At 31.4% G+C, this 27,190-nt stretch overlaps 3 protein-coding genes across 11 annotated transcripts; 1 reads left to right on the top strand and 2 right to left on the bottom strand.

Moving 5' to 3' along the window:
- Positions 1-2,213: 2,213 nt before the first annotated feature.
- LOC106672450 (serine/threonine-protein kinase ULK3) lies at positions 2,214-11,209 on the bottom strand. Of its 3 annotated transcripts, XM_024228234.1 has the most exons (10): positions 10,971-11,055; positions 8,698-8,740; positions 7,056-7,207; positions 5,448-5,662; positions 3,574-3,800; positions 3,264-3,519; positions 3,000-3,191; positions 2,663-2,847; positions 2,525-2,603; positions 2,214-2,370 (listed from the first exon to the last, which is right to left on the bottom strand). In XM_024228234.1, exons 3-10 carry the CDS (start codon positions 7,115-7,117, stop codon positions 2,351-2,353), a joined length of 1,236 nt encoding a protein of 411 aa, XP_024084002.1. In that variant the 5' UTR covers positions 7,118-7,207; positions 8,698-8,740; positions 10,971-11,055; the 3' UTR covers positions 2,214-2,350. The 3 variants fall into 3 exon arrangements, with proteins under 3 accessions (XP_024084002.1, XP_014259383.1, XP_014259386.1); XM_014403897.2 differs by lacking the exon at positions 8,698-8,740 and having other exon boundaries at positions 10,971-11,209; XM_014403900.2 differs by lacking the exons at positions 7,056-7,207; positions 8,698-8,740; positions 10,971-11,055 and adding an exon at positions 5,755-5,832.
- On the top strand, positions 5,458-22,636 carry LOC106672449 (potential E3 ubiquitin-protein ligase ariadne-1). Of its 6 annotated transcripts, none has more exons than XM_024228231.1 (12): positions 5,458-5,777; positions 5,948-6,068; positions 11,554-11,765; positions 15,752-15,907; positions 16,010-16,075; positions 17,716-17,931; positions 18,343-18,564; positions 18,628-18,758; positions 18,824-19,028; positions 19,092-19,205; positions 19,282-19,394; positions 22,108-22,636. In XM_024228231.1, the coding sequence occupies exons 2-12, from the start codon at positions 6,050-6,052 to the stop codon at positions 22,190-22,192; spliced, it is 1,539 nt and encodes a 512-aa protein (XP_024083999.1). In that variant the 5' UTR covers positions 5,458-5,777; positions 5,948-6,049; the 3' UTR covers positions 22,193-22,636. The 6 variants fall into 6 exon arrangements, with proteins under 6 accessions (XP_024083999.1, XP_024084001.1, XP_014259379.1 ...); XM_024228233.1 differs by having other exon boundaries at positions 11,566-11,765; XM_014403893.2 differs by having other exon boundaries at positions 5,684-5,777; positions 5,943-6,068.
- Positions 17,759-26,883, bottom strand: LOC106672413. Of its 2 annotated transcripts, none has more exons than XM_024228235.1 (2): positions 26,594-26,883; positions 17,759-18,114 (listed from the first exon to the last, which is right to left on the bottom strand). In XM_024228235.1, exons 1-2 carry the CDS (start codon positions 26,797-26,799, stop codon positions 18,084-18,086), a joined length of 237 nt encoding a protein of 78 aa, XP_024084003.1. In that variant the 5' UTR covers positions 26,800-26,883; the 3' UTR covers positions 17,759-18,083. The 2 variants fall into 2 exon arrangements, with proteins under 2 accessions (XP_024084003.1, XP_014259305.1); XM_014403819.2 differs by lacking the exon at positions 17,759-18,114 and adding an exon at positions 25,918-26,181 and having other exon boundaries at positions 26,245-26,872.
- Between the last annotated feature and the right edge of the window lie 307 nt (positions 26,884-27,190).

The following is a 27,190-nucleotide window of genomic DNA, read 5'->3' on the forward strand; positions in this document are numbered from 1 at the left end:
TTTGTAATTACTCAATTATGGCTCTTGTAATGACTTTTCCTTCAAAATTTTCAGGGATTTCACCAAAGTTGCCTTATTTTATAAATATTCCAAGGACATACTCAATTTTACATTTTTTAGAACATTTATTAGTGAAATCTCCTTTGCAAGGTTGAAAAACCTGATATCGAACCCAAGGAGAGCATCAACCCAAGAACATTGTACATGTCATATTTTTAATTAAAACATTTATTAGTTGGTTACAACAATAATTGTCTATCTAATTATTAGATACATTCTTCTCTAGGCATGGCCAGCAAGGAGCCCTGATTTGACCCCATTAGATTTTTATACATGAGGAGCGGGAATGTCCATATGTGGGAAATTAAACACCACTCAAACGAAAGGTCCACTACCTTCAAGTAGCGACACTAGAAGATACAGACCTCCTCTTGGGAAACCAAAAGGTAAGAAAAAAGCNAGAGCACAGGGGATACAATAGCTCTTAAAGGGCGCAGTATACCATACCCTGAATTATTACATCTATCTATCTATCTAATGTATATTATGTTTTTCTTATAATTTGACTAAGCACTAAATGATCCAAAAAATAAGTTGAATTCTGCTAGGAATTAAACTTCAATACTGCCATGGTGGATTCACTAAAAAAAACCAGTTCAGTGCCAACAGAAGAAGGGTTCTATTTTTACTCTTTCCTGAGGTATTAACATTTTTGTTATTTTAATCAAAAAGCAGATTTTTTAACATAAAATCATAATTTCTCAACTTTAGCGTCATTAAAAAAACAAATCTGAGATTTATTTTGTAACATTAAATTTTCCTCGAGATAACATTTCTGTTAAAAAATTCTCACTTTCGTATAAATGGTGGCTGCTCAAAGAATGACTTTTTTTTGTAATTACTCAATTATGGCTCTTGTAATGACTTTTCCTTCAAAATTTTCAGGGATTTCACCAAAGTTGCCTTATTTTATAAATATTCCAAGGACATACTCAATTTTACATTTTTTAGAACATTTATTAGTGAAATCTCCTTTGCAAGGTTGAAAAACCTGATATCGAACCCAAGGAGAGCATCAACCCAAGAACATTGTACATGTCATATTTTTAATTAAAACATTTATTAGTTGGTTACAACAATAATTGTCTATCTAATTATTAGATACATTCTTCTCTAGGCATGGCCAGCAAGGAGCCCTGATTTGACCCCATTAGATTTTTATACATGAGGAGCTCTGAAAAGTGCAGCATATAGCACACCCATCGAAACGACGGAACAGCTCATAGAGAAAATTGATAGATATAGTACAGAGCCCACTAGACCTAATTTTAAATAGATAATGATGTTTTGTTTTTAATGGTTTAATAGCACAATAAATACACAATTTTTTTCTTCGTTTTATTTATTTATTACATACAAATTTCAAATTTTAATTTGAAATCATTTTCAGGGCATCTTGGCCTTTAAAATTGGGTCAGAGACAAATTGTTAGGTGTTAATTTTCTTGTTTTTAGTATCTTGATTCTATCATTTTCTTGTTTGAACAACCTGCTCATACTCATAGGACCATAATATTTTTTTAAATTCTGTTCTTTATATTTTAGATATTTTTAATATTATATTTATTTGCTCAATAAGACAGAATGTGGTCATTTCTGAAAAGATTCATTGTGCTAGTAAACCATGAAAAACAAAGTAAATAGATAAGTAATTATTAGTATTTAGTTTTATTTGAACATGGGAAATATTCTAAAATGTAGCTTTATATAACTAAAAAAAATTGTTCATTTTTTCAACAAACAGCCTGTGACTTAATCTGGGTAAAGCAATAAATAATTGGTAAAATAAATAAACAAAACTTTTAATTATTTTTGGTATTTTGTGACATAGTTTTGAAACTAAGATATAATGCTTACAAATACTTAACACAATTTTGGTAACATAACAATAATTAGTATGTTATTAACAAAACAAAACTTCAGCTTATCACACATTCAAATTACACAACAAAAACTTAAAATTTTAAACAAATAAAAACTTTATAAATATTTGTCATCTTTGTGAAATAGGAAAATAAATAAATGTGTTATTTCACACCTCTTTGTTATAACAAGTATGTAAAATATCATCTCCATGTCTAACAGTAGTTTGGTGCTGAAGGTATGACAAATACAAAAATAGATATTATTTATATTGGAAGAAAAAAAATTATCAAAGGTCATAAAAAGTGTATAATTTATTGTCACGAGTAAATTTCATAACAATGGGGAAAACATGAAGTTTAAGTACGAATATCAAATTGAAAAGAATTTACAATGAAGAATCTCAGGACATTTTTTCGACATTCTTATTACTGGATGGAACATATATCTAAAACAAATGTTATGAATTTAAAAAAATATTGGGAGAATTGGAGCAATAACAACTCTAATTTTAAGATTTAAGTTTAACTATAAAACGTAATACAACTGTAATTGACTAACAGGATAATATAAAATTTACAAAATACTACTAAACAAATTACCATTTTGAACATCATGAACTGCTTCGTTGGCATCAATAAGTGATGTTATACTTTCTGCTTCTTTCATCCACTCGTCCAACTTGAAATAAAAGTTGAAAAGTTCAAAAGAAATAATTGTAAATTCAATTGTTATTGTACCTGCATTGTTAACAACTTTTTCCTGACTCCTTGCGGCTCTTCATCAAGCAATGGGATGAGAATGGCAAAACACGCTTTCAGTTTTTCTAAAGCGATTTCATATTTGCCTTCGAACAAATACATCTGTGCAGCATATCCGATGTCAATCCCGTCTAACATTTTAGGTGTAGAACTGCAAAGTGTCTCTGCAATCAAAGTTATAGTTAAAACTTAAATATGTAAAGGGCTGAGATAGAAAAAGAACAAAACTTTGCTAAATGTTTGATGAATTGCTTACTGTTCTTAACACAAAAGTTTTTAAATTATAAAAAATATATAAAATAAATAAAATACTAACTGAGATATCTAACATCCATGAGTGGGTTATCTCCCTGAGCTAGATCTTTTTCAGCAGATTCATCATTTGTATTTGGTCTTGCTACAAAAGCCTCTTTAGCTCTGTAAAGTATGACTTTGAGGGCATCTGCTCGTTTGGTGTATTCAAATATCTTCAAGCGAATTTGTTCTCTTTTAACCACATTGAACTCATCTAAATAATAATTCTTAAATTATAATCATTCCACAAATAGAAGATATAAATTAATTTAATTCATTTCCGCACTTAAAAATGGCAATAAGTATTTCAAAACTTCACAATATTTATTAAAGGCGTCCATGTATTTTTTCTCATAATCTAATTTCACAGCTTCACGGGCCAATTTGACTGCTATTAGATAAGACTCTTGATGAGGAAAGTGCTTCAAATCTATAAATGGATGCTTGAAAAACTGTTCATAAGATATTCTTTTTTCGTGATCATAAGTCAGAAGTCTCCTCAAAAGATCTTCGCAATCAGATGACAATAAACCAGGACGCACCTAAATTCTAATGCATTAATTACTAGTTAAGAAATAAACTCTTAATGAAGTTACCTCGATCGGCACTTGGTTTTTTATGTCAATTATTAGCTGCTTGCATGTTAACGTGACAAAAGGTGCACTCCCTAGCAAACATTCATACATAATTATACCAACAGACCATAAATCAGATTTCTCGTTAAAATATCGATATATGAGAATTTCTGGTGCCATATACAAAGGTGATCCTCTTAAAGTCCATTTCAAAGTTTCTTCGGATAGAAAATCAGCAAAGCCGAAATCTGTAAAATTGTTTTAACGAAATGTAAATTAAAAAAATAAATAAACTATTGAAACATAAGCATCCAACAAAGATAACTGTAATCATTATAACAAATTTGACAATCCATTATGTTTAGTGTTCTGATTGACCAAATTTGACATTGTTTAGATAGATAATTTTCAATCATCCTGGTGAGGCATTTCATTGTTTTGACAATTGTGTCCTTTTTTAAATTGGTTAAAAGTAAAGAGGTGTGTCAGCACTGACATAATTTTATTAATATTATTGTTTTTATAGAAAAATGCCAACAAATCTAAAATTAATCTTTTGACTCATGAATTTTAGTTAGTTACTGATTTATATAAACTCCTACACATATGCATGTACTTACATACATACGTGTACAGAGCTGAGCCTATCACTTCTCGCTTGTCATTCCAGCCCCCAATGCAATCAGTCTCTCAATGCAAACCCATTCAACTCTCACTTCTCTTAAATACATTCTTTCCTATTTACATACCGTTCACTCAGAGTGGTGGAATCCTTGATATTCTTTCGTCAACCCTTCCATACTACAAATTCAAGCTAATAAATACATTCATTCTCAATATACATCAAGAAACTTAAGATGAAATGTGTACATCTATGAAGTACTATATATAGTAAAATAGTTCTGCTTTGGAGCAGAAGACCCAATACTCTTTATATGGAGCCAAAGAGTGGCAAGTTCAATTAAATGGGACACATCGAGCAACCTTTCTCTACATGCTGGACAAAAGTGTCTGTGTGTCATTAATCAGGTGAGGATGGCCCTTTTTTTATGGTCAGATCCTCCGAGGACTACTATCATGATATGTGAGAGCTCCTGTGTTGATCCAACCCACTTACACTGACACTCTTTTAATCATATTTGTTATTGTGCTGTTAGTGCAAGAGGATTGGATTATGGTGGTTATATTCAGAGGTTTGGACACCTCACAAGTTTTATTATTGTATTTGTTGATTTTATTAGTTTTTATGCTTAAATTCAAAAGTAGGTTTCGTTAGTTCTTATGCTTTATTTTAAAAAAAAGAGGTAAAAACTTCATTCACTGGATGGCGAAATGTGAAAGTTTTGATAATATGTACCACTAGGATGATCTAAGATTATCATGCCAGCTCATCATATCCAATGCTTAATATTTCACTATGTCAAACTTTTATAATTATGAAAAAAATATGTAGAGAGAGTAAAAACATTTTTCCCTATTGATTGTAAGAATTGTGTAAAATAATAATATTGTAATAAAATAATAAACAATTGTTGCAACTTGAACAATGTTTTCACGTTTATTTGCAGTTTTGAATCATATATGTTTCATAAAATTTGAAAATAATTGAAAAATATTTGATTGGAGTATTGATTTTGAACTTTGAACAATTTTGTATGATTAGAATCAATGTATCAAATCACTATTTTTGGTCAATTTAAGTCATATTAATAAATAACAAAGATTATATTATAAACTATGTAACTGCATTATCATTCAGTAGATCCAAGACAAGTGTTCAAGTAAACGAACTGAATTTCATTGAAAAGATCATATGTTACAAAATATAAATAAAAATTTTAAAAATAACTTTTTTTTGGAAAACAAATAAATGTCTCAATATAATTTATTATAACCTGCTATTTTGAGTTTCAAGTTTGGTTTTGTGACCAAAAGTAGGTTAGATGGTTTCAAATCAAAGTGACAAACATTTTTTGACCTAAGAAATTCAAGGCCCAACGCCAGTTGCTGCATAAATCTTTTACAGACTTTTTCCGGGAGTCTCTGGCGTTTTTGTATGAACTGGGAAAGGTCGCCGCCATCACAAAATTCTAGTATAATATAGATGTACCTGGAATGAAAATTTTTTTTATAACTTTTGAAATTGAAGAGTGGAAGTAAAGATAGAAAACAACAAAAATTGAAAAAATGACAAATTATTACATATGTCTGTTATAAAAATAGGGGTAAGTAAATACATTGATTTAACACATTAAACAAGCACAACATAAACAATACAAATCTGAAACAATGAATTACACAATAACATTTCGACCCTAAACAAGCAGAACCAAAACATACTAAATGAGATCGTTAAAAAAACACCGGAAGATAGTTCCAATGATTTTCAGTTTAGGTTTGAAGAAAAAAATTGGACATATGGCAGAGTCAAACACAAGGTCGACACTGTTGGTTCATCCTGGCGTCTACTGAGGTTTCCCACATAACCCTTACTGGAATGAAGCGTCACCATGAAGGTAATGTAAGAATATGTGTTTTCCTCCCTCTACTACGACTCTTTCCTGCATCGCAGGGACACCTTGAGGTGTTACTTGATCTCGACTGAATTTCGTTTATTGTCAAGGACCTTTTCATGGGAATTTGTACTTTTCAACATTTCCTTATCAATTTTTTTATTACTCTATAATTATTCATCTACCATGATAACATATGTCTTTTTTCCCATCTAATAATATGATTTGATACAAATTATATTTACTGTGCACAGTGTGTTTAATTACTGATTAACCTAGATTGGTTTTGTTAAAATTCAAAAAAAAGGCTAGATTTAATTGAATAATAAATTCAGTACCAGTTACAGAATTTATTTACTTTATTAAATGAAAATTCATTTTTTAGAAATTAAAGGTAAAATTGTTTCTTTTTATACCTTCCCTTTTATATTATACATTTATTTATCATTGGTAAAAAGCAATAGATTTTTATTATAACATTTTATTATTTACTTTACACTTTCAAAATGTTTAGGATAAGATTGATTTATTACTAAAAATTAAAATAATAATAATGAAATAAATGAGAGCTGTGCAAAAACTGTACACGGCAAAGACCATTACATTATTTTTATTTTAATGTCATGCTGTACTGTGAAAAAATTATGTAAAAGTAATTCCTGTCATATGAGGGTTTAATAGGGTGTAGGCAAGGGGTCAAATTTTATAATACTTTTGTATTATGATCAATTACAAAGCCATGGGCTACGTCGGGATTCGAACCCATAATATCAAGTGCAGCAAATATGATCGGACATCTTAACTCCTTGAAAAATTAATCAAATTCTCTAATCAATTTACCATCCCTAACTTGCAAGTTAAAAAGCTAGCCAAAGAACAATACTCACAGTAAATAAAATTTCTGCTTTCATGAAATACCCATTTGTCGTTCTATTCAAAAGCTGTTATTTTGTGAGTGTGAGTATAAGGTATAAACTAGAATAAACATACTTTTCATCCCATTGGAAATCTTTCATTTCAACAATGTATTCATTATGAAGAACTTCCTTCATGAGCTTGATCTCCTTGACAACATTTTCTTTCCCTGACTGCGACAGCCTGCTTCTCTCTATGCATTTTACTGCCACGTATTCGTTGGATTTCTAAAAGAGAAAAACTAATTGACATGTTGAAAAAAAAATTGATTTGGGGGAGGGTTATTATAGGTAAAAATACAAAATAACTCAGTTACCTTATTTTAGTTTTTATTTGTGATTTTTTTTTAATATGACAGATACAGTACAATAAGAAAAAAATCATAGTTGTATTTTTTATATTTGTGCATGAAAAGTTAAATAAAAATTTGAACCAGCCATTTTCAAAAATCAATTTCCAAATCAAAGTAAATACTTTGGCAGTAATAATGAACATTGTCATTACTGACTATCTTGAGTTTATTTACTTTCGGCATGTGCGCTCTGTAAGGAAATATTTTTCTTTGTTACTGTGACTGACAACAATTAACTGGATGATAATGTAACAATGAAAAATTCTGTTATCAATGTTAGATAAGCAAAGGTAAATTAAACAACTGTATTCTTATTGCTTGTTTAGAAGGATTAAAATGTTTTGAAAAGATTTTTTTACATGGGAAACTTCTTTTCAATTTGTCAGCATTTCAAATCAAGATCTAAGAGTAGCTTATGCTTTATTATTTTTCCCAGTAATTTTTATCTTTCCTATAAACCAATGGCTATCCAAGTCACATTGGATGTTTATCTAATATGCATTTCTTTCTTCTTATACTGACAAATAAGCCAAAATAAATAGTGATTATTATGACGCAGATGATAAAGAAAAATATTTTGTTTGGGCTCAGGATAATAAGTACAAAAAAATCAAAGATATTGTCATTAAAATGTTCTGTAGGGGTGGCAGAGGAATATTAATTACTTCACAACCAACTATTGAGTAAATAGTACATAAATATTTAAGAATAAATGAGTGTGCCTAGGTTAAAAACTAATCTAGCTGTTGGAGCTAAATTTCATGAGAATGAGTTTATAATAAAATAAATAATATAATAAAAATGTTCGGTTTTTTGAGCCATCAGCAGGGTCACTTTTGTTAGCAGTTCAGTTATTCAAGTCAAAGTAAATTATCAATGCTCACGTATTTTATTCATTAATTTTATTTTGTTGGTTATTTATTGAACATTTCCAGTCTGCTTGTGTGTTTTTGTCATACACATCTTAACATTTCTTCATAAATGTCAAATATGTCAAAATATACACACAGGATGATCAAAGAGGATGAAATACTTTGTTCACTTAGGTTCAGAAACATAAGTAATGAGAAACAAATAATTTAAATTTATATTTAGTTATTCTTAAATTTCTTCTAATTTTACTCATAAACTTGGTTACTATTTTATTGAATCTTTTGATCATCACATTTTGGTCATGTGCAACTAGGTATTTTACCACTGGAATCCATCCATGGTATAAAGATGATCAAGGATGATGAAATAGGAAAATAATACTAACTCATCATTTCTCCATCAATGGAGGGAATGTATAAAAGTACCCAGATGATGAAGGAATAATATTTTTATTAACTGTTATATCATGTCACATTAGTTTTGGTTACTCACATCTCAGCTTTTCTCCTTCAATGAATGGAATGTCCAAAAGTACCTAGATGATCAAAGATCATATAATATTAGTTTTGGTCATGATAATAGCATTCCTCCATCAATGGAAAGTCCAAAAGTACCCAGATGATGAGTGTTTTGCTTGTGTTCAGAAAAATGTCTGACTTTCTTGAAACATTAAACTTCTTTGAATATCGTAAGTTAATGTCGACTGGATTTATACTATTAGCGAAAGACAACAAAACAAATAATTATCAACATTGGTAAAACAGCTGATAAAAAGTTGGTCTGAGGAAGGCTTAACTTTTAACTTTTTAACTTAACTTTTTTTTTTTAAATACAGTCTGTACTGGAAGTTGCTGTTGTGAAAATTTTCTTGCTTTAACTTTAATTTTATTTTACTGAAATTTTGATTACCACAGTTGTCATGCACATTTTGCTCATGCACAACTCAGCATTCCACCATTATATAGTTGCAGCATCCAACAGTACTCAGATGATTGTAGATAATGAAAAAGGAAAATAAGTAAATAAAAACTAAACATACAAAATTAACTTTTTTTTTGAGTTGTCAAATCATGTCAGATTTCTGAGCGGTTCAGTCACTCAAGCTAAAGTAAGCAATGGATATCGAAACATTTTCATGCTCTTAAAATGTTCTGAACAATTTTTTTTTATGTCAGTTCATATCACATTAATTTTGGTCATGCAGAATCATTGAAAGGAATGTTCAAAAGTACCCAGGCGATGAACGAATATATATGTACATTACTTAGGTGTTATGTCACGTTAGTCAGTGGTCGTTCAAGTCAAAGGAGAGTTTGATATTACTAAATTTATTCATTAATTTTATTTTATTGAATTTCTGGTAATCTCAATCTCCCCTTGAAATGCATATTGGCCATACTCAGCATTGATCTAACACACAAATGCAGCATCTAACAGTACTCAGGTGATTAAAAAAGATCAAAACAAAAAAAAAGTATGTCCTTAGATTTTTTTAAACTGTCAGATAATATTACATCAGCTTTAGTCATGCACAGCTCAGCATTTTTACATCAATGAATGTTATGTCGAAATGGATAGGATCCAAAGGAAAGTTAGCACCACAGTCATTATTGTCAAATGAAATTATTCATTCTACAAAATTTATTCATTCCTTTTTTTATTGAACTTTAGTTAGACATTTTGGTCACGCACAGCATTGCATTGCTTCATCATAAGAAACAACATCCAATAATACTCAGATGAGCAAAGATGAAAATAGAAAAATAAGTACAACTTTAGAATTATTATTATTTTTTTTTTTTAATATCAGATCATATCACATTAGTTTTGGTCATGCACAACTCAGCATTTTTACAACAATGAATGGAACGTCCAAAAGTATCCAGATAATGAAGAAATTTTTTTTACCTATCAGATCGTCACATTAGTATCACAGTCATGACTCATCTTCCAAAATCTATTCATTCCTTTTTTTATTGAATTTTTGTTAAACATTTTGGTCATGCACAGCACTGCATTGATTGAGCATTGAAACAGCATCCAAACATACTCAGATGATCAAAGAAGATCAAAATAGAAAAATAAGCATGTCTTTAAAATGTCCTATAATTTTTTTTAATCTTATCACATTAGTTTTGGTCATGCACAACGCAGTATTTTTCCAACAATAAATGGAACATCCAGATATACCTAGTTGATGAAGGATTTTTTTTTAAGTATCAGATTTTCATTATTTTTGTTTTAGTGAATGTTTGATCATGTCAGTCTACTTCATGCACATTTTGGTCATGGAAAACTCAGCATTGTTCTAATGAATGCAATATCCAAAGAGTATTCAGATGATCAAAGATCATGTCATATTAGTTTTGGTCATGCCTAACAGCATTTCTCCATAAATGGAACGTCCAAAAGTACCCAGATGATGAGTGTTTTGTTTGTGTTCAGAAAAACAAGTCATACAATGAGCTTGGTCATTTACTTTCTTGAAATATTAAAAATCTCTGAACATTGAGATAAGGAAATATTGTATTTTTATTTTTAAGAAAGTACAACAAAAGAAATGATTAGGAGCTATGATAAAACAGCTGATAAAAATTTCGTCCGGGGAAGGCTGAACTGTTTTTTTTTTTTTTTTTTTTTTTTTACGAATGTTTGTAGAAACTGTAAGTTATTGTTGTGAAAGTTTTCCATCCTTCGCAACAGCAACTTTAATCAAGGTTGATTTGACAGGATTGAATTTGTTGTAAAGTATGTTGAAAATTTACCAAATCGATGGCTTTAACGACTTGAGCGTAGCTCCCGTAGCCTATTTCACCGACGTACTTGTAGCCATCGAGTTCCAATCGGAAGCTGGAAATGCTTTTCGAAGAGTTAAATGACATTTGTTTGTGAGTCGCCCCGAGAGGGAATTGTCCGTTGTCGACAAAAGTTGAAACCCTCCCCGACTGTTAGACTCGCGACCTCCTTTATCCGAAAACGGTTCGCGTCCGTCGAAGAGGATCTCACAGAAATCTCATTCGGACCGTTTTATCCGTCGACTTTGTCCGATTTCTTCCGAGTTTTTTTTCATCCTGGTAAAAATGACATTTTCCGCCGGTGCCTTCTGCAGGGGGTCCGCGTCCGTGGGTGACGTCAAGGGCGCCTCGCTCCGTGGTGGGGGTGCAGAAGGGTCGGATTCAGTCGAGATTAAGACAGGTGCCTCTGATGTTATTTGAGTGCGACGGAAACTTTTCAAGGAACGTCGACGGAAAGTCAATCGCCCTCCCCGAGTGCAAAAACACCCGAGGCAGCCCCGTCTAGCGTTTTTATAAACCGATACCCGTAATATATAACTGCTCTAATTTTAAGTGATGGATTCAGAGGAGGAGACTCTTTACGACGATGTCGACTCTGGGAACGAATCCAGCGGAGACGACGTTGACTTTGCCATGGAAGTAGAGAGCAATAACGCGAGAGAGAGGCAGCCGGAGATCGACGACTACCCGTTTGAAGTCCTCTCGACGGAAGAGATCGTCCAGCATATGATTGATTGCATTAAGGAAGTCAACACGGTCGTCGAGGTGAGCACTTTTTTCATTTATTATAATTTCAACCGCCTCCTAGGTTACCTTCCTCATATCCAAGTTTTATTTCTAGTGCTAATAATACTATTTTTATATTTTGATCACCAAGGTTGATTATTGGGACTAAACAGTCCTTGACTCCTCATATACTTTCTATTACAGATTCCCTCGTGTTATAATCCTTTGTTATTATTAATCATGTTTTGTTTATAAAAAATGATAAAATATCACTATCGGTAGGTGTACATATGATTAAAGCGATAACCGATTCATTCAAGGCATTAGGTTATGCATAGTAAAGATGTACACACAGCCTGTGACATCACTGACCCCTCTGGTCTTTCCTTTTCTGGACGTTTTCCCAAATTTTTATTTAGAAGAGACTGTAAACAGGTTATTTTTTCATGGGGGTGAACAATTTGTTGTGTCAGAACGGTGTAGTCATGCTATGTTTTCTGTGATGTTTTGCTCTTGGAAGTTTATATATTAAAACTTGTAACCCCCTCCCCTTCATTTAAAGAAATTCTAGGTCAGGTTTTCCGATGTTTTCTTATATTCCTCAGTGCCAGACATACTCGTAGGGTCCGAAACTCAATTAAACCCGTATAAAGCAAACTCAATGTTTGCTGAATGAGGAAATAGGCAAATGGGTTGTAAAAGAGTTAAGCATTAACAATAAAAACATTAAAACATTGACCCTCCACTGTTTTTATAGACCTTTTCCCAAATTTTTATTTAGAAGAGACTATAAACAGGATATTTTTTCATGGGGGTGAACAATTTGTTGTGTCAGAACGGTTTAGTCATGCTATGTTTTCTGTGGTGTTTTGCTCTTGAAGTTTATGTATTAAAACTTGTACCCCCCTCTCCCTTCAATTAAAGAAATTCTATGTCAGGTTTTCCAATGTTTTCTTATATTTCTTCCATCCAAGTGCCAGACATACTCTCACAGGGCTCAAAACTCAATTAAGCCCTTATAAAGCAAACTGCATTGTACGCTGAATGTGGAAATGGGCAAATAGGTTGTGAAATATGTAAGTATGAACTATAAAAACATTGACCCTCCATTTTATTTATGGAATTTTTCATGGGGCGAACAATTTTTTGTCACAATGTCATGCTGAAGTTGAATGTCATGAAGTTTATATATTAAAACTTGTAACCCCCTCCCCTTCATTTAAAGAAATTCTAGGTCAGGTTTTCCGATGTTTTCTTATATTCCTCAGTGCCAGACATACTCGTAGGGTCCGAAACTCAATTAAACCCGTATAAAGCAAACTCAATGTTTGCTGAATGAGGAAATAGGCAAATGGGTTGTAAAAGAGTTAAGCATTAACAATAAAAACATTAAAACATTGACCCTCCACTGTTTTTATAGACCTTTTCCCAAATTTTTATTTAGAAGAGACTATAAACAGGATATTTTTTCATGGGGGTGAACAATTTGTTGTGTCAGAACGGTTTAGTCATGCTATGTTTTTTGTGGCGTATTGTTCTTGATGTTTATGTATTAAAACTTGTAACCATCCCTTCATCTAAATAAATTATAGGTCATATTGTCCATTTTTCTTTGTTTTTTAATATTCCTTCCAATCAAGATATAATTTGGTTTGCAATCCATCCAGTTTCAGTCAATGCCTAGCTGCCTTTTATTAAAAAGGGAGGGGGTCAAAAATTAAAATCTTCCAGAATCAATGGATGTTTTAAAAATATCAAATGTTGAATATCTCATAATTCGATATTCACTGACCATTTACACTTTATTGTTGTTGACATTTTCCCATTTTTTACTTAGAAAAGACTGAATAAGCAGTTTACGTTTGGATGGGGTGAATAATTTGGATCCATTTGCGTCACCACAGTGGATTTGTTCTATTATTTCTGTGATGTTTTGCTTTTGAAGTTTTATGTATTGAACCATGTTACCCTTCCTCTTCAAGTAAAGAAATAGGTAGGTCAGTCTTTAGCTTCATGCAGGTCTGGGAATGCACAACACATCAATAGTAGTTTACCAAAACATGTTATCCTAATGATGGTTTTAAAAAGAAAGGAACAAATAAAACAATGAGCCAAACTCCCAGACAACAACTCAGTTAAGCTAACTTATAAAGCCAAACTGTAGTGGATGCTGAATGGGGGGAATGGGTAAATGGGTTGTGAAAGATGAAAGCACAAGCTATGACAACACATTGACCATTCAATTTCTTTTTGTGGACCATTTTCTAAATTTCTGAGGCATCATGCTGAAATTTAATATGTCAATTTGAAGATTTTATTAATTTAGCTTCATACATTCCTTTCCTTTTGAATGACAAAATTCTCTGTCATATTTTCCAAAATTTTCTTACATTCCTTCCCTTCATGATATAATTTAGTTTGTAATCCATTCAATTTCAGTCAAAGCCAAACTTGCTCAAAAAGGGTTGGCAAAAATCGAAAACTGCCAGGATTCACAGATCTTTAAAAACAATCAACATTGTTCCATTCATTGGTCAGTTCAATTTCAATCACAGCTGAACTTGTTTAATAGAGTTAGCGAAAATTGTCAGGATCGACAAATGTTTTAAAACTGTCAAATATACTTAGAATTAATTCACTACTTTCGTGGTCCGCGTGACCAATTAATACATGACAATTAATTAAGGCTTTTAGTTGAGATGAAAAAAAGTTAATGGCACGAGCGGAATTCGAACCCACGATCTTCAGCTAGATACGCCGCTGCTCTACCACTTGAGCTATCGTGACCTCGATCCACTCAGACATCAACTACCTATCAAACTCATAAGGTGGGGTTGAGATAGGAAGTTGATGTCTGAGTGGATCGAGGTCACGATAGCTCAAGTGGTAGAGCAGCGGCGTATAAGATCGTGGGTTCGAATCCCGCTCGTGCCATTAACTTTTTTTCATCTCAACTAAAAGCCTTAATTAATTGTCATATACTTAGAATGTTGAGAAATGTTACAGGTTACCACTTAAGAAATAATGTGTTTGACAGTCGTCTGGGAATGCATGACACATATCATAGAATGTTTATCTAATGTGTATGAGGAATTGGCTCACAGGATGAAAACTGCAAAGTATGCTGAAGACTGGAATTGGACAAATGGAATGTGAAAGATGTTCTCACGATCTTTGACAACTTTGACCTCTCTGGTCTTTCATTTTCTTGTAATTTTTTTAACTCTCAGGACTTTTTGTTAATCAGAAGAACATTTTCTTTCCGTTTGTGTATCAATGAAGGATTCATGCTGTCCATTTTATGTTGTTCAGAATTTTATATTGACATATGGTTAGGGATGGTTAGGATATTGACATATGTATGTTATATAGACATATTTCAACCACTATAGAAGTAATTTGTTTGGAAATCGATTTAATTTCAGTCCCAGTCAAACATGTTCAAATAGTGCTTGAAAAAGTTAACAACTGTCTGGATTGACAGATTAAAAAATGCTATATGTGGAGCATCTTATATTCAGTAGGCTGAAATGTTTGGTCTCATTGTCAGATGGAAGTTAAATGTTAAGGGTTCATCATTGATACCCTCAAGAATTTAAAAAACAGAAAAAATGCAAAATTTATTGTTAGTTCCCTTGTTGCCTGGTTTAACACAGCCCCTGTTTTCATCACGATTGCCAGATCTTGGTTGAAAGTTATTGCTCATGTAATGCTAAATACTAATGGAACTTGACTGAGTCACATTTTAATATGTAAAACAATTAGGCCAAACAACACTTTTTACCCAGGATCAACGGACATAGCTATTTGTCAATTTTCAGTATTAAAAAATAACAGTCATAGTTTAAGAAAAGTTAATTAATAAAAGTATATTACTTTTTGTGTATTAATATGTGCATATTTTAAAGTAACAGTTTAAAGCGATGTCTTCATTATTTTATTTATTATTGTTTTTTTAATAGAGATTTGTGTCGATATTTTAATTTTATGAGTATACATTTATTTCTTTTTTATTGTTGTCAAAGATCCCGGCAACAACTACTCGCATTCTCCTAAATCACTTCAAATGGGACAAAGAAAAGCTGATGGAAAGATTCTATGATGGAAACCAGGAACAGCTTTTCTCCGAAGCGAGGGTAGTCAATCCTTTCACAAAGCCACCCGTCATCACAAAACCAAAGGTAATGTTTTTAGGATTGTTAGACATTGACCGATTTTTGAAAGTCATTTCGTTTGAAATGCTGAAGCTGGTTATTAAGAACTCAAGTTCCTAACTTTTTCAGGTATTGAAACAGTCAAACTCTGGAACCGAAGACTGTGAAATATGTTATATGGTGCTGCCTGCTCCGGTGAGTTCTCTAAATTTAGTTCGTCACTTTTCTCTATCCTTTGATGATTCAGTTGAAAAATATACAACTGAAAAGATGTACAAGGATATTAATTATCACTAAACCACTAATATATTATAAACACTAGGTGCTATAGCATTTTATTAAAACAACATTTTCAAAATTAATAGGATGAAAGAAAATAAATTATCAAGTGTTCAAATTAATAAATTTATTATTTATATGATATTAATTATTATTTGCATAATAGAAAATAATAAATGTCTGTTATTCAATATGCAGTGAAACTTCCATTTTGACACCTCCCTTGAACAGACAAATTCTTATTCCTCGGTGTCTTTCCATTAGTTTCTTTATATATAATCTTCTAAAAAGTAGATACTCCCAATCCTGGACAGTTTATTTACATCTGCAATCTGTCTTTAAAACTCTCCCAAAAGCAGACGACAGCCTCCAGAAAATAAAGGTGCTGTTTGCCCTATGTGTTTTGTTTGCCATCCAATATTTTCCTAATATTCCTATATTTAGATTATACCAAAAACATGGTTAGGTATTTCTTCAACATGTTTGACACTAAGAAAAAAATTAATATAATTAAAGTAAAAAAAAAAAAACTAAGTGTGCAAGACTTGGTTGAGAAGTTTTCCAACAGAAAGATCCAGGCCAGTGAAAATCTAAAGAATAAAAAGGAACTTTTAGATAAATTATATAAATGTGGAAATGATCAATCCCACTGGTCTTTTCCCAAAAATATCTGGTTTGGCCTGGACAAGGGTATATTTGAATGGTCTTGCCATGCTTGTAAAATGCCACTGTCTGTTCCATTTATCCATGAAAAAGTCTCAGAAGCTGCAAAACATTTCAGGCAAATAGATTTTAAAGCATTTTCAGGTCTAAAAATCTAAAAAATTGAAGGTGTCAATATCTTGTAATCTCCATTGTGGCCCATCTTGTAATATTAATTTTTTTTCACTTTTATCTCAAAAAGTTGGGATGAAGTTACACTGTAATAATTGGATAGAAATTATAATCCAAGTTCTTGCTGCTGACATTTACTAGATACATTTATGAACTTATTTTTAATCTAATTAACAATAATTACTAATTTTAATTGTGAAATCACATTATTTAAAAATAAAATAACAATCAAAGCCTTGACCTGGATTTCTTAAAATATGTCAAACTTTACAATGTACAGCCTTCAATTGATTACATTTGCAATAATCGAGAGATCTACTGACTTGTAGAAATTGCCTCTGTTATCAAGCAAGTTAATTTACAAAAAGAATGTGAATTTTGAACTAATTACAGGGAAAAGTCAGTAATTGTTTTAAAAAAATTAAACAAACAAATCTGTAATTTGGTTTGTAACTTGTGTAAATTATACACTATCTTCAAAAAGCATGATTCCTATAAAGCAATTGTTTATTTTTCAATTTGGTGAAAACATTTTTATACTGATATTCAGTTATATTATATATGATATACAAAATATAACATTTTTATCTTTTAGAATTTATACAATTATATCAAGTAAATCGAATAATCATTAGTCTATATTGAATAATTTTCTTAAAAAGTTTTATAATATGGAAGTAAAAGGCATATTGTTCCCTAATTGAGAGGTTTAAACTTTCAAGATGATGACTGGGCTGGAGTGTGGCCACAGGTTTTGTACTCAGTGCTGGGGCGAATACCTCACCACGAAGATCATGGAAGAGGGCGTAGGCCAAACTATTGCCTGCGCAGCTCATGCTTGCAACATCCTTGTTGACGATGCCACCGTAATGCGCCTTGTACGAGACTCCAAAGTCAGGCTCAAATACCAGCATCTCATCACAAACAGCTTTGTTGAAGTATATATTTATTTTTTTTAATAATCAGATTATAATATCACTTATTTAAAATGTGTTTATTGACTTGATAATCCTTGATCATTGTGCTCTGCCAGTTCTCACAGTTTTAGTCTGTCAGGTGTGTTTCTGCATCTTAATTGCTGAGCTGTGTGTTACCTCAATTGAGTCCCTTGTGGCGGATTCCTAGATATAAACAAATGACAAAAATGAAATTTTAAAAATTAATACTAAGCTTAAATATTGTATTTTTCTGACAAAAAAAAAAAAAGTGGAGAAATACCGTAACTAGTATTCTAGACTGATCAAGGAAGGTCAAGCTTCATGTTCATTACCCTCAAAACTTCACAAATTTATCCTATCCCATATCTTTTGACTGCTGGTCCTTAAATGTATTGTTTTGTTTTGTTTTAGTGTAATAGGTTATTGAGATGGTGCCCATCACCAGACTGCAATAATGCAGTAAAGGTGTCTTACGTTGAGGCACGACCGGTAATGTGCAAATGCTTGCACACTTTTTGCTTTGCATGTGGAGAGAACTGGCACGATCCTGTCAAATGCCATCTCTTGAAGAGATGGATTAAGAAGTGTGATGATGACTCGGAAACTTCAAACTGGATTGCAGCCAATACTAAAGTAATGAATATATGTTTACGGTTTGGTATAAATCTGGGTTTTTCATTTTTCTTGTCTTTCTAGGAATGTCCAAAATGCAATGTCACGATTGAGAAAGATGGAGGTTGCAACCATATGGTGTGCAAAAATCAGAACTGTAAGGCTGATTTCTGTTGGGTCTGCCTTGGTCCCTGGGAGCCACACGGTTCTTCCTGGTAAATGTTTTGAAATGTAAACCCCTACAATGATAACATCGTCAATTTGTTTTACCTTTTTCAAGGTACAATTGCAATCGATATGATGAAGAGGAAGCCAAGGCTGCTAGGGATGCCCAAGAAAAATCTAGAGCCGCTCTTCAACGGTATCTATTTTACTGCAATCGCTATATGAACCATATGCAATCGTTAAAATTTGAACATAAGCTGTACGCATCCGTTAAGGAAAAAATGGAAGAGATGCAACAGCACAATATGTCCTGGATAGAAGTGAGATTCCACTTCTCTTACAGTGTTAAGAGATAGGTTTTAATTTTTGTTTTCCTTCTTCAGGTTCAGTTTCTGAAACGGGCTGTCGATATATTATGCCAATGTAGACAAACCCTTATGTACACTTACGTGTTTGCCTATTACTTAAGGAAAAATAATCAGTCAGTTCTCTTTGAGGTAAATAATATAAAAATTGATTATGTTTTGTTGTTATAAAATTTTAAAAAAATTCTACTTTATTCCATACTTTCAGGACAACCAAAAAGACTTGGAAAGTGCAACAGAAACATTATCAGAATATTTAGAAAGGGACATTACTTCTGAAAATTTAGCTGATATTAAACAAAAAGTGCAAGACAAATACAGGTATGTAACTTGAAGTAACTATTTTTTCTATTGTTTATTGATATTTTTGAAAATCCTAAAAAGAAAATTGCGTTGAAGTTTTTACTGATTTATTAGTTCACTCTATTGTAAAGAAATTCCTGCCAAACAGGGGAGCTTTATGTTCAGATAACTGTTGAGTGTCGTGAACGAAGAGTATACTTCACAATACTTTTTCACATTATTTACAATCAAAAATCACATTTTTTTTAAATATTAGATCAATTAAAAAGTCATGGGTTATGACAGGAATTGAACCCAAAACTGCTGGTCCTAACCTCTCGGCCACTACAGTCTTCTTAGTTTACTCTGTTGTTGAACCAAAAATATTTAATGACAATTCAATAATGAATGAACAACTGTCATCAGCACAGTGATCAAAATGTTTATATTCAATAATTTATTTGAAGTAAATGTTTGTAGAAACTGAATGAAATTAGTCATGGTGGAAAGCGATTTCTGAACTATGTGATCTGGTAATCTAGTTGTTCTACCCCCCCCCCCATTTAAACCCTGTCAGACAGATCACAATCGTTTCTGTTCTTATTTTGTCGTGACGATAAGCAATCTGATTGTATAAAATCACAGATTGCCTGTACAATAGCACCGATCTTACTGCCTTTGGTTCTCTTTAGGTACATTTAGAGTTAAGTAAATAAGTAGTTTATCAGAGACTGTGAAGTGACAGTGGCCATGCAACTATTTAGTTGCTTAACGTCGACAACAGATATTTGCCATGCGATCTCTACTCTGGTGGTGAACTAACAGCTCCCAACACTATAGTCGCCGGTCATGCCTTTCACATCCTTTTGTGTGAGTGTCTGTGCATATTTACTTGTGTGCACATTCATGGCATGTTTTTTCCCCCCAACATTTTTGTCTGTTGCATGTGTAACCTTTTCAGGACTGATTTTAAGATGCTAAAATGCATTCCCCTGCCTATTCTTGGTCACTATATGACCCCTAGCCTAACTTATTTTACATTTTGCATTGAAATTAAGCACTTACATCAAATCGCTCTCAGCATTTTTGAAGTGCACCAATTCCATTCAAAATTTCACTTGGCAGACAAGAGGCAAAAAATCAGAAAGACAAAAGGGTAGATGGTCGGGAAGGGAAGAGGATTGGGATGGGCAGGGGCAAGAGGTAGACAAAGTAGTACATTCCCAATGAGAGGTAGATGTGACTGAATCGTTTTCTAGAAAAATAATTGTGTTGCAATTCACAAACATTTTATAGAGGCCATTTTTTGTTCAACTTACACTCAACAACATTATACATTTTTTTGTTAAATACTGTTGTGAAAATTACTACAGTAGAAGTCCGTTTATCTGGACTTGAAGGGACCGGGACTTGTCAGCATCAAAAGTTTGGATAATCCAAAAATTTGAGATTTTATTAGGATGTCATAAAATCGGACTTACAACATACAAAACATACAAAAGTGTACTCTTTTATTCATACATATATCAGTTGCATTTAATAAAGTAATAGATAGTCTTTTATTGTTGTTTATGTCCGGACTCGCGTTTCGTAAAAAATTTCTATGTAAAAAAATACCTGATAAAAATACATGTAATAAAAAAAACTCTTCGATAGTAACCAACATATGAACAACATGACAGCAATTTCTAGTCTTTTAAAATAGGATAAACCTTTTTTTTATTTTTAATATATTTTTTTAAATCTTATTTTTTAACAAAAACGTGAACATTGGTCTTTCTAATTGTGTGACTTGTGGAAGGGCGATTTGGTGGCCTTTACGAATTTCGAACAACGAATTAAAGGTCCCATAGTTGAATTATGATTTTTTTAAAAATTAATATACATACATAAAGAATTATGAAAAATGTGTGGTGGTTAGTGACCGTTTGTCGATGATTATTAAGATAAGTGATATGCTGTCTGGTGTGATATAAGTTTCAGAAAAACATTTTCTTTATCGTGCCAACGTTTCGATCTTTATCGAGATCATCTTCAGGGCCTGGGATTTACAAACATTGTTTAAATTTAACAAAAACATGTAGGATGTGGAAAAAAGTGAATTTATACAATGCAAATAAATATTTTTTATACTCAATCAAAGTGTTTGTTTTCTGTGTAATTGTGCCATTCTTGTGTGTCGTGTTGAGAGTGCCAGTGAGATATTGCTGTTTTATGTTTATATACATTGGATTTTGATGGGGTGGGGAAGGAAGTCGGTTTAGAAAGACATTTTTGTATAAGGAGTGAAGCTGACTGTCTGAGTAGAAACACTATGATTGAATATAAAAAAATATTTATATGCATTGTATAAATTCACTTTTTTCCACATCCTACATGTTTTTGTTAAATTTAAACAATGTTTGTAAATCCCAGGCCCTGAAGATGATCTCAATAAAGATCGAACGTTGGCACGATAAAGAAAATGTTTTTCTAAAACCTACATCACACCAGACCGCATCTCACGAGTTCTGAATAATTATGAAAAATTTGTAAATAATATTTTAACAAACGGGTCCGGATAAACAGGTTTCCACTGTATATGTGACTGCTCTATATCACAGACCTCCAATATGACCACTGGATCCCTTTCTGCTTTACCAGACCTCGGCTTTTTATATTGAATAAAATATAAGATTTTTTAAATTTAATTAATTAGTTAATGTTGTAATAAAGAAAATAACTTTTCTTTTATCATTGTTCATCTTTGCAGGTACTGTGAAAGTCGGCGTAAAGTATTACTAGAGCACGTTCATGAAGGATACGAGAAAGATTGGTGGGACTACACTGAACAGTGATTATAGGTTTTTAAAAGACAAGTGTGATATTCTAGTGTGGACGTTAACACACTTAGCATTAATTTAAAATATATACCTACCGATAGAAAATAAGTGTACAGAACTGTTTAAAAAGAATATATTTATATATTATATAACATATACATATATATTCCATACAAATAATGTTGAATATACATGTATAGTAGATATAAATATTTTATATGTAATAATTGGAAAATTTTTAAAACCTATGTAAGTAATTGTGTTTTAATAACAACTTGTGATCATTTTTCCTTTTATTTATATATATTATTATTTTATTATTATTAATTTTTTTTTTATATGGTTAGTCAGAAATTCCTCATATATTTTCAAAGTGCCGATTTAACAAAAATAAATATAAATAAAGCACGCTTCATGTAAATTGTAGTCACCAGTATGCAATTGTACTGGCGGTAATGACGGTTATTATTTTATGATCGATGAAATAAAGAAAAAAAATTGTATATAATGATGTATGTAAAATAAAAATGGTTATGTACTGTTGTAGTTAGAAAACAAATTTTATTGAACTGAATACAATTTTTTTATTAAATTTAAAATAATGAGTCGTTATTGTTATAATTTGATTGAATTCAAGTTTTATTTTATTAATTTTTCTAATTCTCAGGGTATTACAGATTTAAAAAATACATAATATATTATTATGTATACAATGTTTTCTTTCAGTATTTAGCTATCACTTGTGTAACCCTTTAAAATAATTATTAAGAATCGCCTTGTTGCATTTTTTCTTCCTTTAATATTAAGAATAAATAATAATAAATAAAAAAGATCTGATAAAATTACGTTTATTTTGCTTTGTAAAGGAAATTTATTTTTTAATAAAACTTTAGTAAAAGACACAATTGCTATTGAAAATAATGATATAAAAAGTAGAGGACAATTTATTTTATTTTACTTTCTTTCATTTTTTATTACTTTTTTTTTGTTCATATAAAATACAACTGAAATTGAATGGCATTGGCAAGGAAATTTGAAATTGCCACTAAACAATATTGTTGGTTTAAAAAGATTTATTTTATTGACTAGTCATAAATGTTTTTAGTATATTTCTTATGTTGTTATTGATTTAGTTAAACTAACGAAATTATCAAGAAACTTGCCTTCATTTTTCTGAATAAATTAATTTCTTTAAGTGTGCTCGTCTCATTTGTTTTGTTAATTTTTGTCACTACACTCCTGGCATATTAAAAAATAAATTTGCTAACTGATTCTGTCAATAGAAAATCTCTTCTTGTGTATTTTATTGTTATAATGTTTGTGAATGTTAATTTATTTTATGTCTTTAATTTTAAAAAAGGTTGTGGTGCAAAAAAAGGGAAAACAATGGTGTAAAATATCATTGTTAAAGCCAATTAACTTTTTTTAAATAAATTACATATTTCTTTTAAATTCAAATGTTACATAATTTTTCCAAGCAAGTTAAGTAACATTTTACAAATTTTTTGTTTTTTTACAATAAAATAATTAGTATGTACTTCATTCCAATTTTGTCCTTAAAAGTTACAGTTTTCACTGAAAAAAAAAAAAAAATGTTGCAAAACAGATGAACAAAATGCAACATGTGTAGTGTAGATAGAACATTTAATGAAGAACTGTTTTAATTTTTTGTCAACTTCAATTTTTTAATTTATTGCCCAAATTTTGTTTTAGTACCACAATCAAAAATGGTTTTTTATCCACAAAGTAAAGCTTTGAAAAATTGTATTTATTTATATGAGTACAATGATGATGTGTGTAGTACCGATGCAAAACAAGCGGCTACAAAGTTCATAGCAACAACCATTGCAATAGCAAGGATGCATTACATTGAAGAAAATAATTTACACTACAATATAAGACACTTATCTTCCATGGATATTTTTAAGCAATTTTGGCCAAATATGTGTGAATTCACAATTTTTAACGCCATGCCTAAAATCGATGATTTCATGGCAAAACAATACAATTGGCTTGAATCTTGGCCCCACTCTTTAAGATATATTAATGAAGTCGTACTATGTGAGTACATTTCATATCATATTTTTGAAATTTGCTATGGGCCGGCACGTATATCATATCCGGTTGTTCAGGCTACATTTTCAATTTATTTCGTCTTTGGAGTAAACAAGCTTGTAGACCCTAATTCAGAATGTGCAGTAAGATATTTCCTTGAAGGATCTGATGAGAGATTAATTCCATGCAATAACGATAAAATAACAAAGTCCCAAATAAAATCGTTGCTTAAAAAAAAATTAGGCTTATCCTCTTTAATAATGCTCGGATCACAACCGGCACCGAAGCTCAGTGCTGAATTCAAAAGAGATTTTAAGAAATTTATCCAAAACAAAAAATGCATGCTACAAGAAATCACTATCCATAATAATGTCATATCCCCTGAAGAAATTTCTCTCTTTCCTTGTGATTTCTACGTCAAAACAAAAAGAAACTGTTTGTTCCATGAATATGTATGTCCGATAATCTATGACAGAAGAAGAGCATCTTTAGAACTGCCTCATGATAAATACACTTATGAAAATTTTATGAGATCGGGTTGGAAGCCGGGAGAAGAAAAATTTGTCGCTGAAGAACTGTCATCTTACACAGAAAGTTCGTTGTTTTCATCATGCAGTGAGGAATCATCTAAGGAATCGACGATGTCTGAGGGACCTTCTGTTGACACCCATGTGACTCCAGAAAACAAAGAATTGAGTCACGATATCAGCTTTAGTTTGTCAGAGATGGATTGGTATGGAGATGGAATGCCCCCATCATACTTGGATATCAATCAACCTTCATTGCAAGAAAATCAACAATAAAATTATTAATTTTGGATTATTTTATCAATTTATTTGATTATAAGGAAAATGACGTGGATCATAAACGATTGTAAATATACATATATTATTTGGAGATAATGAGATGTGGTATAACAGTCACTAAACACCACACGTTTATACATATATTGAGCATTTTTTGGGGGTGTCGGTAGCCCCTTTCTAGGGGTTGACACGGCACTCATAACTGTAAGGTAAAGGTCCCGGGTCCAAACCCAATAGCCCTGCATTTGAACCCAACATACAAATGGGCTTTTTTTCAAAAACATCAAACTTCGAGGATTCATATAGCCTCATAGTATATACTATAATAAAATACCCTCCTAAAAAAAAAAATTTTTACTTATTTCTTTATTTATAACTTCCTCCATAGAGGGAAAAATATTGATGAATCTTTATTGGGGGGGGGGGGGCAGAGCTTGAAAAAAAATGCAGGAGTGACAGAGGGAACCGAACCCACAACTGTAGGGTATACAAGCTGAATCTTTCACACTAACCACTCAACTACCATGGTCCCCCATGCAAATTAAATTCCTTGATTTTGCATTTGTTTGACACATTTGAGTAAAAACTATGTCATGACGGAACATCAGTTAACATTTTCAACATCTGATACATTTTATTAACAAGCAAAATTAATAAAATGCAATTTAAAAGATTGTTACAATAATTCTATTGATATCATAGAAAAGTAAAACTACAATTAAAAATTGTACTATTAATGTGTAAATAACCACATAAACGTAGATACATAGTTTAATGTTAAAAATTAAAATCTAAGCCATGAAAAAGAAATATATTCTAAATGTTGCCCCTTATTACCTTAATACCATTAGGCAATAAATTGCAATTAGTTTAATGTATTTATTTTGTAATAAACAATATCTACCAACATTTTAACAATTATAATATTTCAGTGTTTTACTTCACAAAACAAATTAATGCGTTAAGTTCGCAAAAATGGTTTTGTACTCATATTTTCCTTATCCTCCAGCTCGTCTTGGCAATCTATATGTAAGTCCAAGAGAAACTCGTGACAAGCATGAAAAGTCCGATTAAATTTTTTTTAGTTTTTCTTATTATGACATCACCATTTTTGACAGGTAGCATGTTTGTGAAAACATTTTCCTAAAAGAAAAAAGAAGGGGAAATGATAATCCTTAAAAAATGTAGTTTTGCTTTACTAATTACCTTTGTGGCGTTTTCCAAGAAAAATTTAAGAGTGTCTGTATTTTGTGAAAGGAATTTTCCAATGTAGGTTGCAGCCGAGGCTACCAGGGTTTTCTTACCGACGGTGTAACAGTATTCAGAAAGTTTAGCATAAAATGCAAACAAACCGGAAATTTTGATCCATGTTACCTTGTCAAAAACAAGATTGTTGGCAATTTTAACAAAACTCTGATACGTGAAGTTATTTTGTTCGCAAACATTTTTGACGATCCGATCAAGAAAACCGTTACTTTTCGCAATGTATTGTTCGATTGCTTCATTGATCTTTAAGAAATTGTCAGACATAACAGTTTTATCGTAAAAATAATACCTGATCACTTGATCTGTCAGGATGTTGCTATCGGTGACAAGCGAATTTTTCAGTTCTGTTAAATCCCAAGTTATCTGTTTAGCCTTGCTTTGTGAATGTTTGGCATTTAAAGCAGTCAGCAAATAATTCCAATTTAGAGCGTTTACACGTCGTTTCGCTTCACTCTTCTTATCAGCATAACACATTTGTGGAATTTTTAAATGCATTTTCCTTTTTTTAACAAGCAACAAAGTATAACTTATAACTGTTTGTTAACATATGGCAATATTAAACAGATACTGTGCAAACAAAAACAAAAAACTTTTTCAACAACCAAAGTCANATAAAATCATATATTAAAGTTATATAAAAAATTAAATAAATAAAATAAAGGATAAATATCAATATACAGACATTTTTTATTTATATGACAGTACAAATGAATTTCAAAATTTTCAGAGTTGTGACTAGTTTTGGCAAAATTTTAATGACCCACTGCCAATCATAATTGAATAAAATCATGTATTATTGGAATGACATGTAAATAAGACAAAAATCCAACTTCTTAATTAAATGATGGGGTATATATATTTGTAATTAATACATTAACAGATATTT

This window comes from Cimex lectularius, unplaced genomic scaffold (assembly GCF_000648675.2).
Source record: "Cimex lectularius strain Harlan isolate CLEC.00 unplaced genomic scaffold, Clec_2.1 scaffold167, whole genome shotgun sequence".
NCBI lineage: Eukaryota > Metazoa > Arthropoda > Insecta > Hemiptera > Cimicidae > Cimex > Cimex lectularius.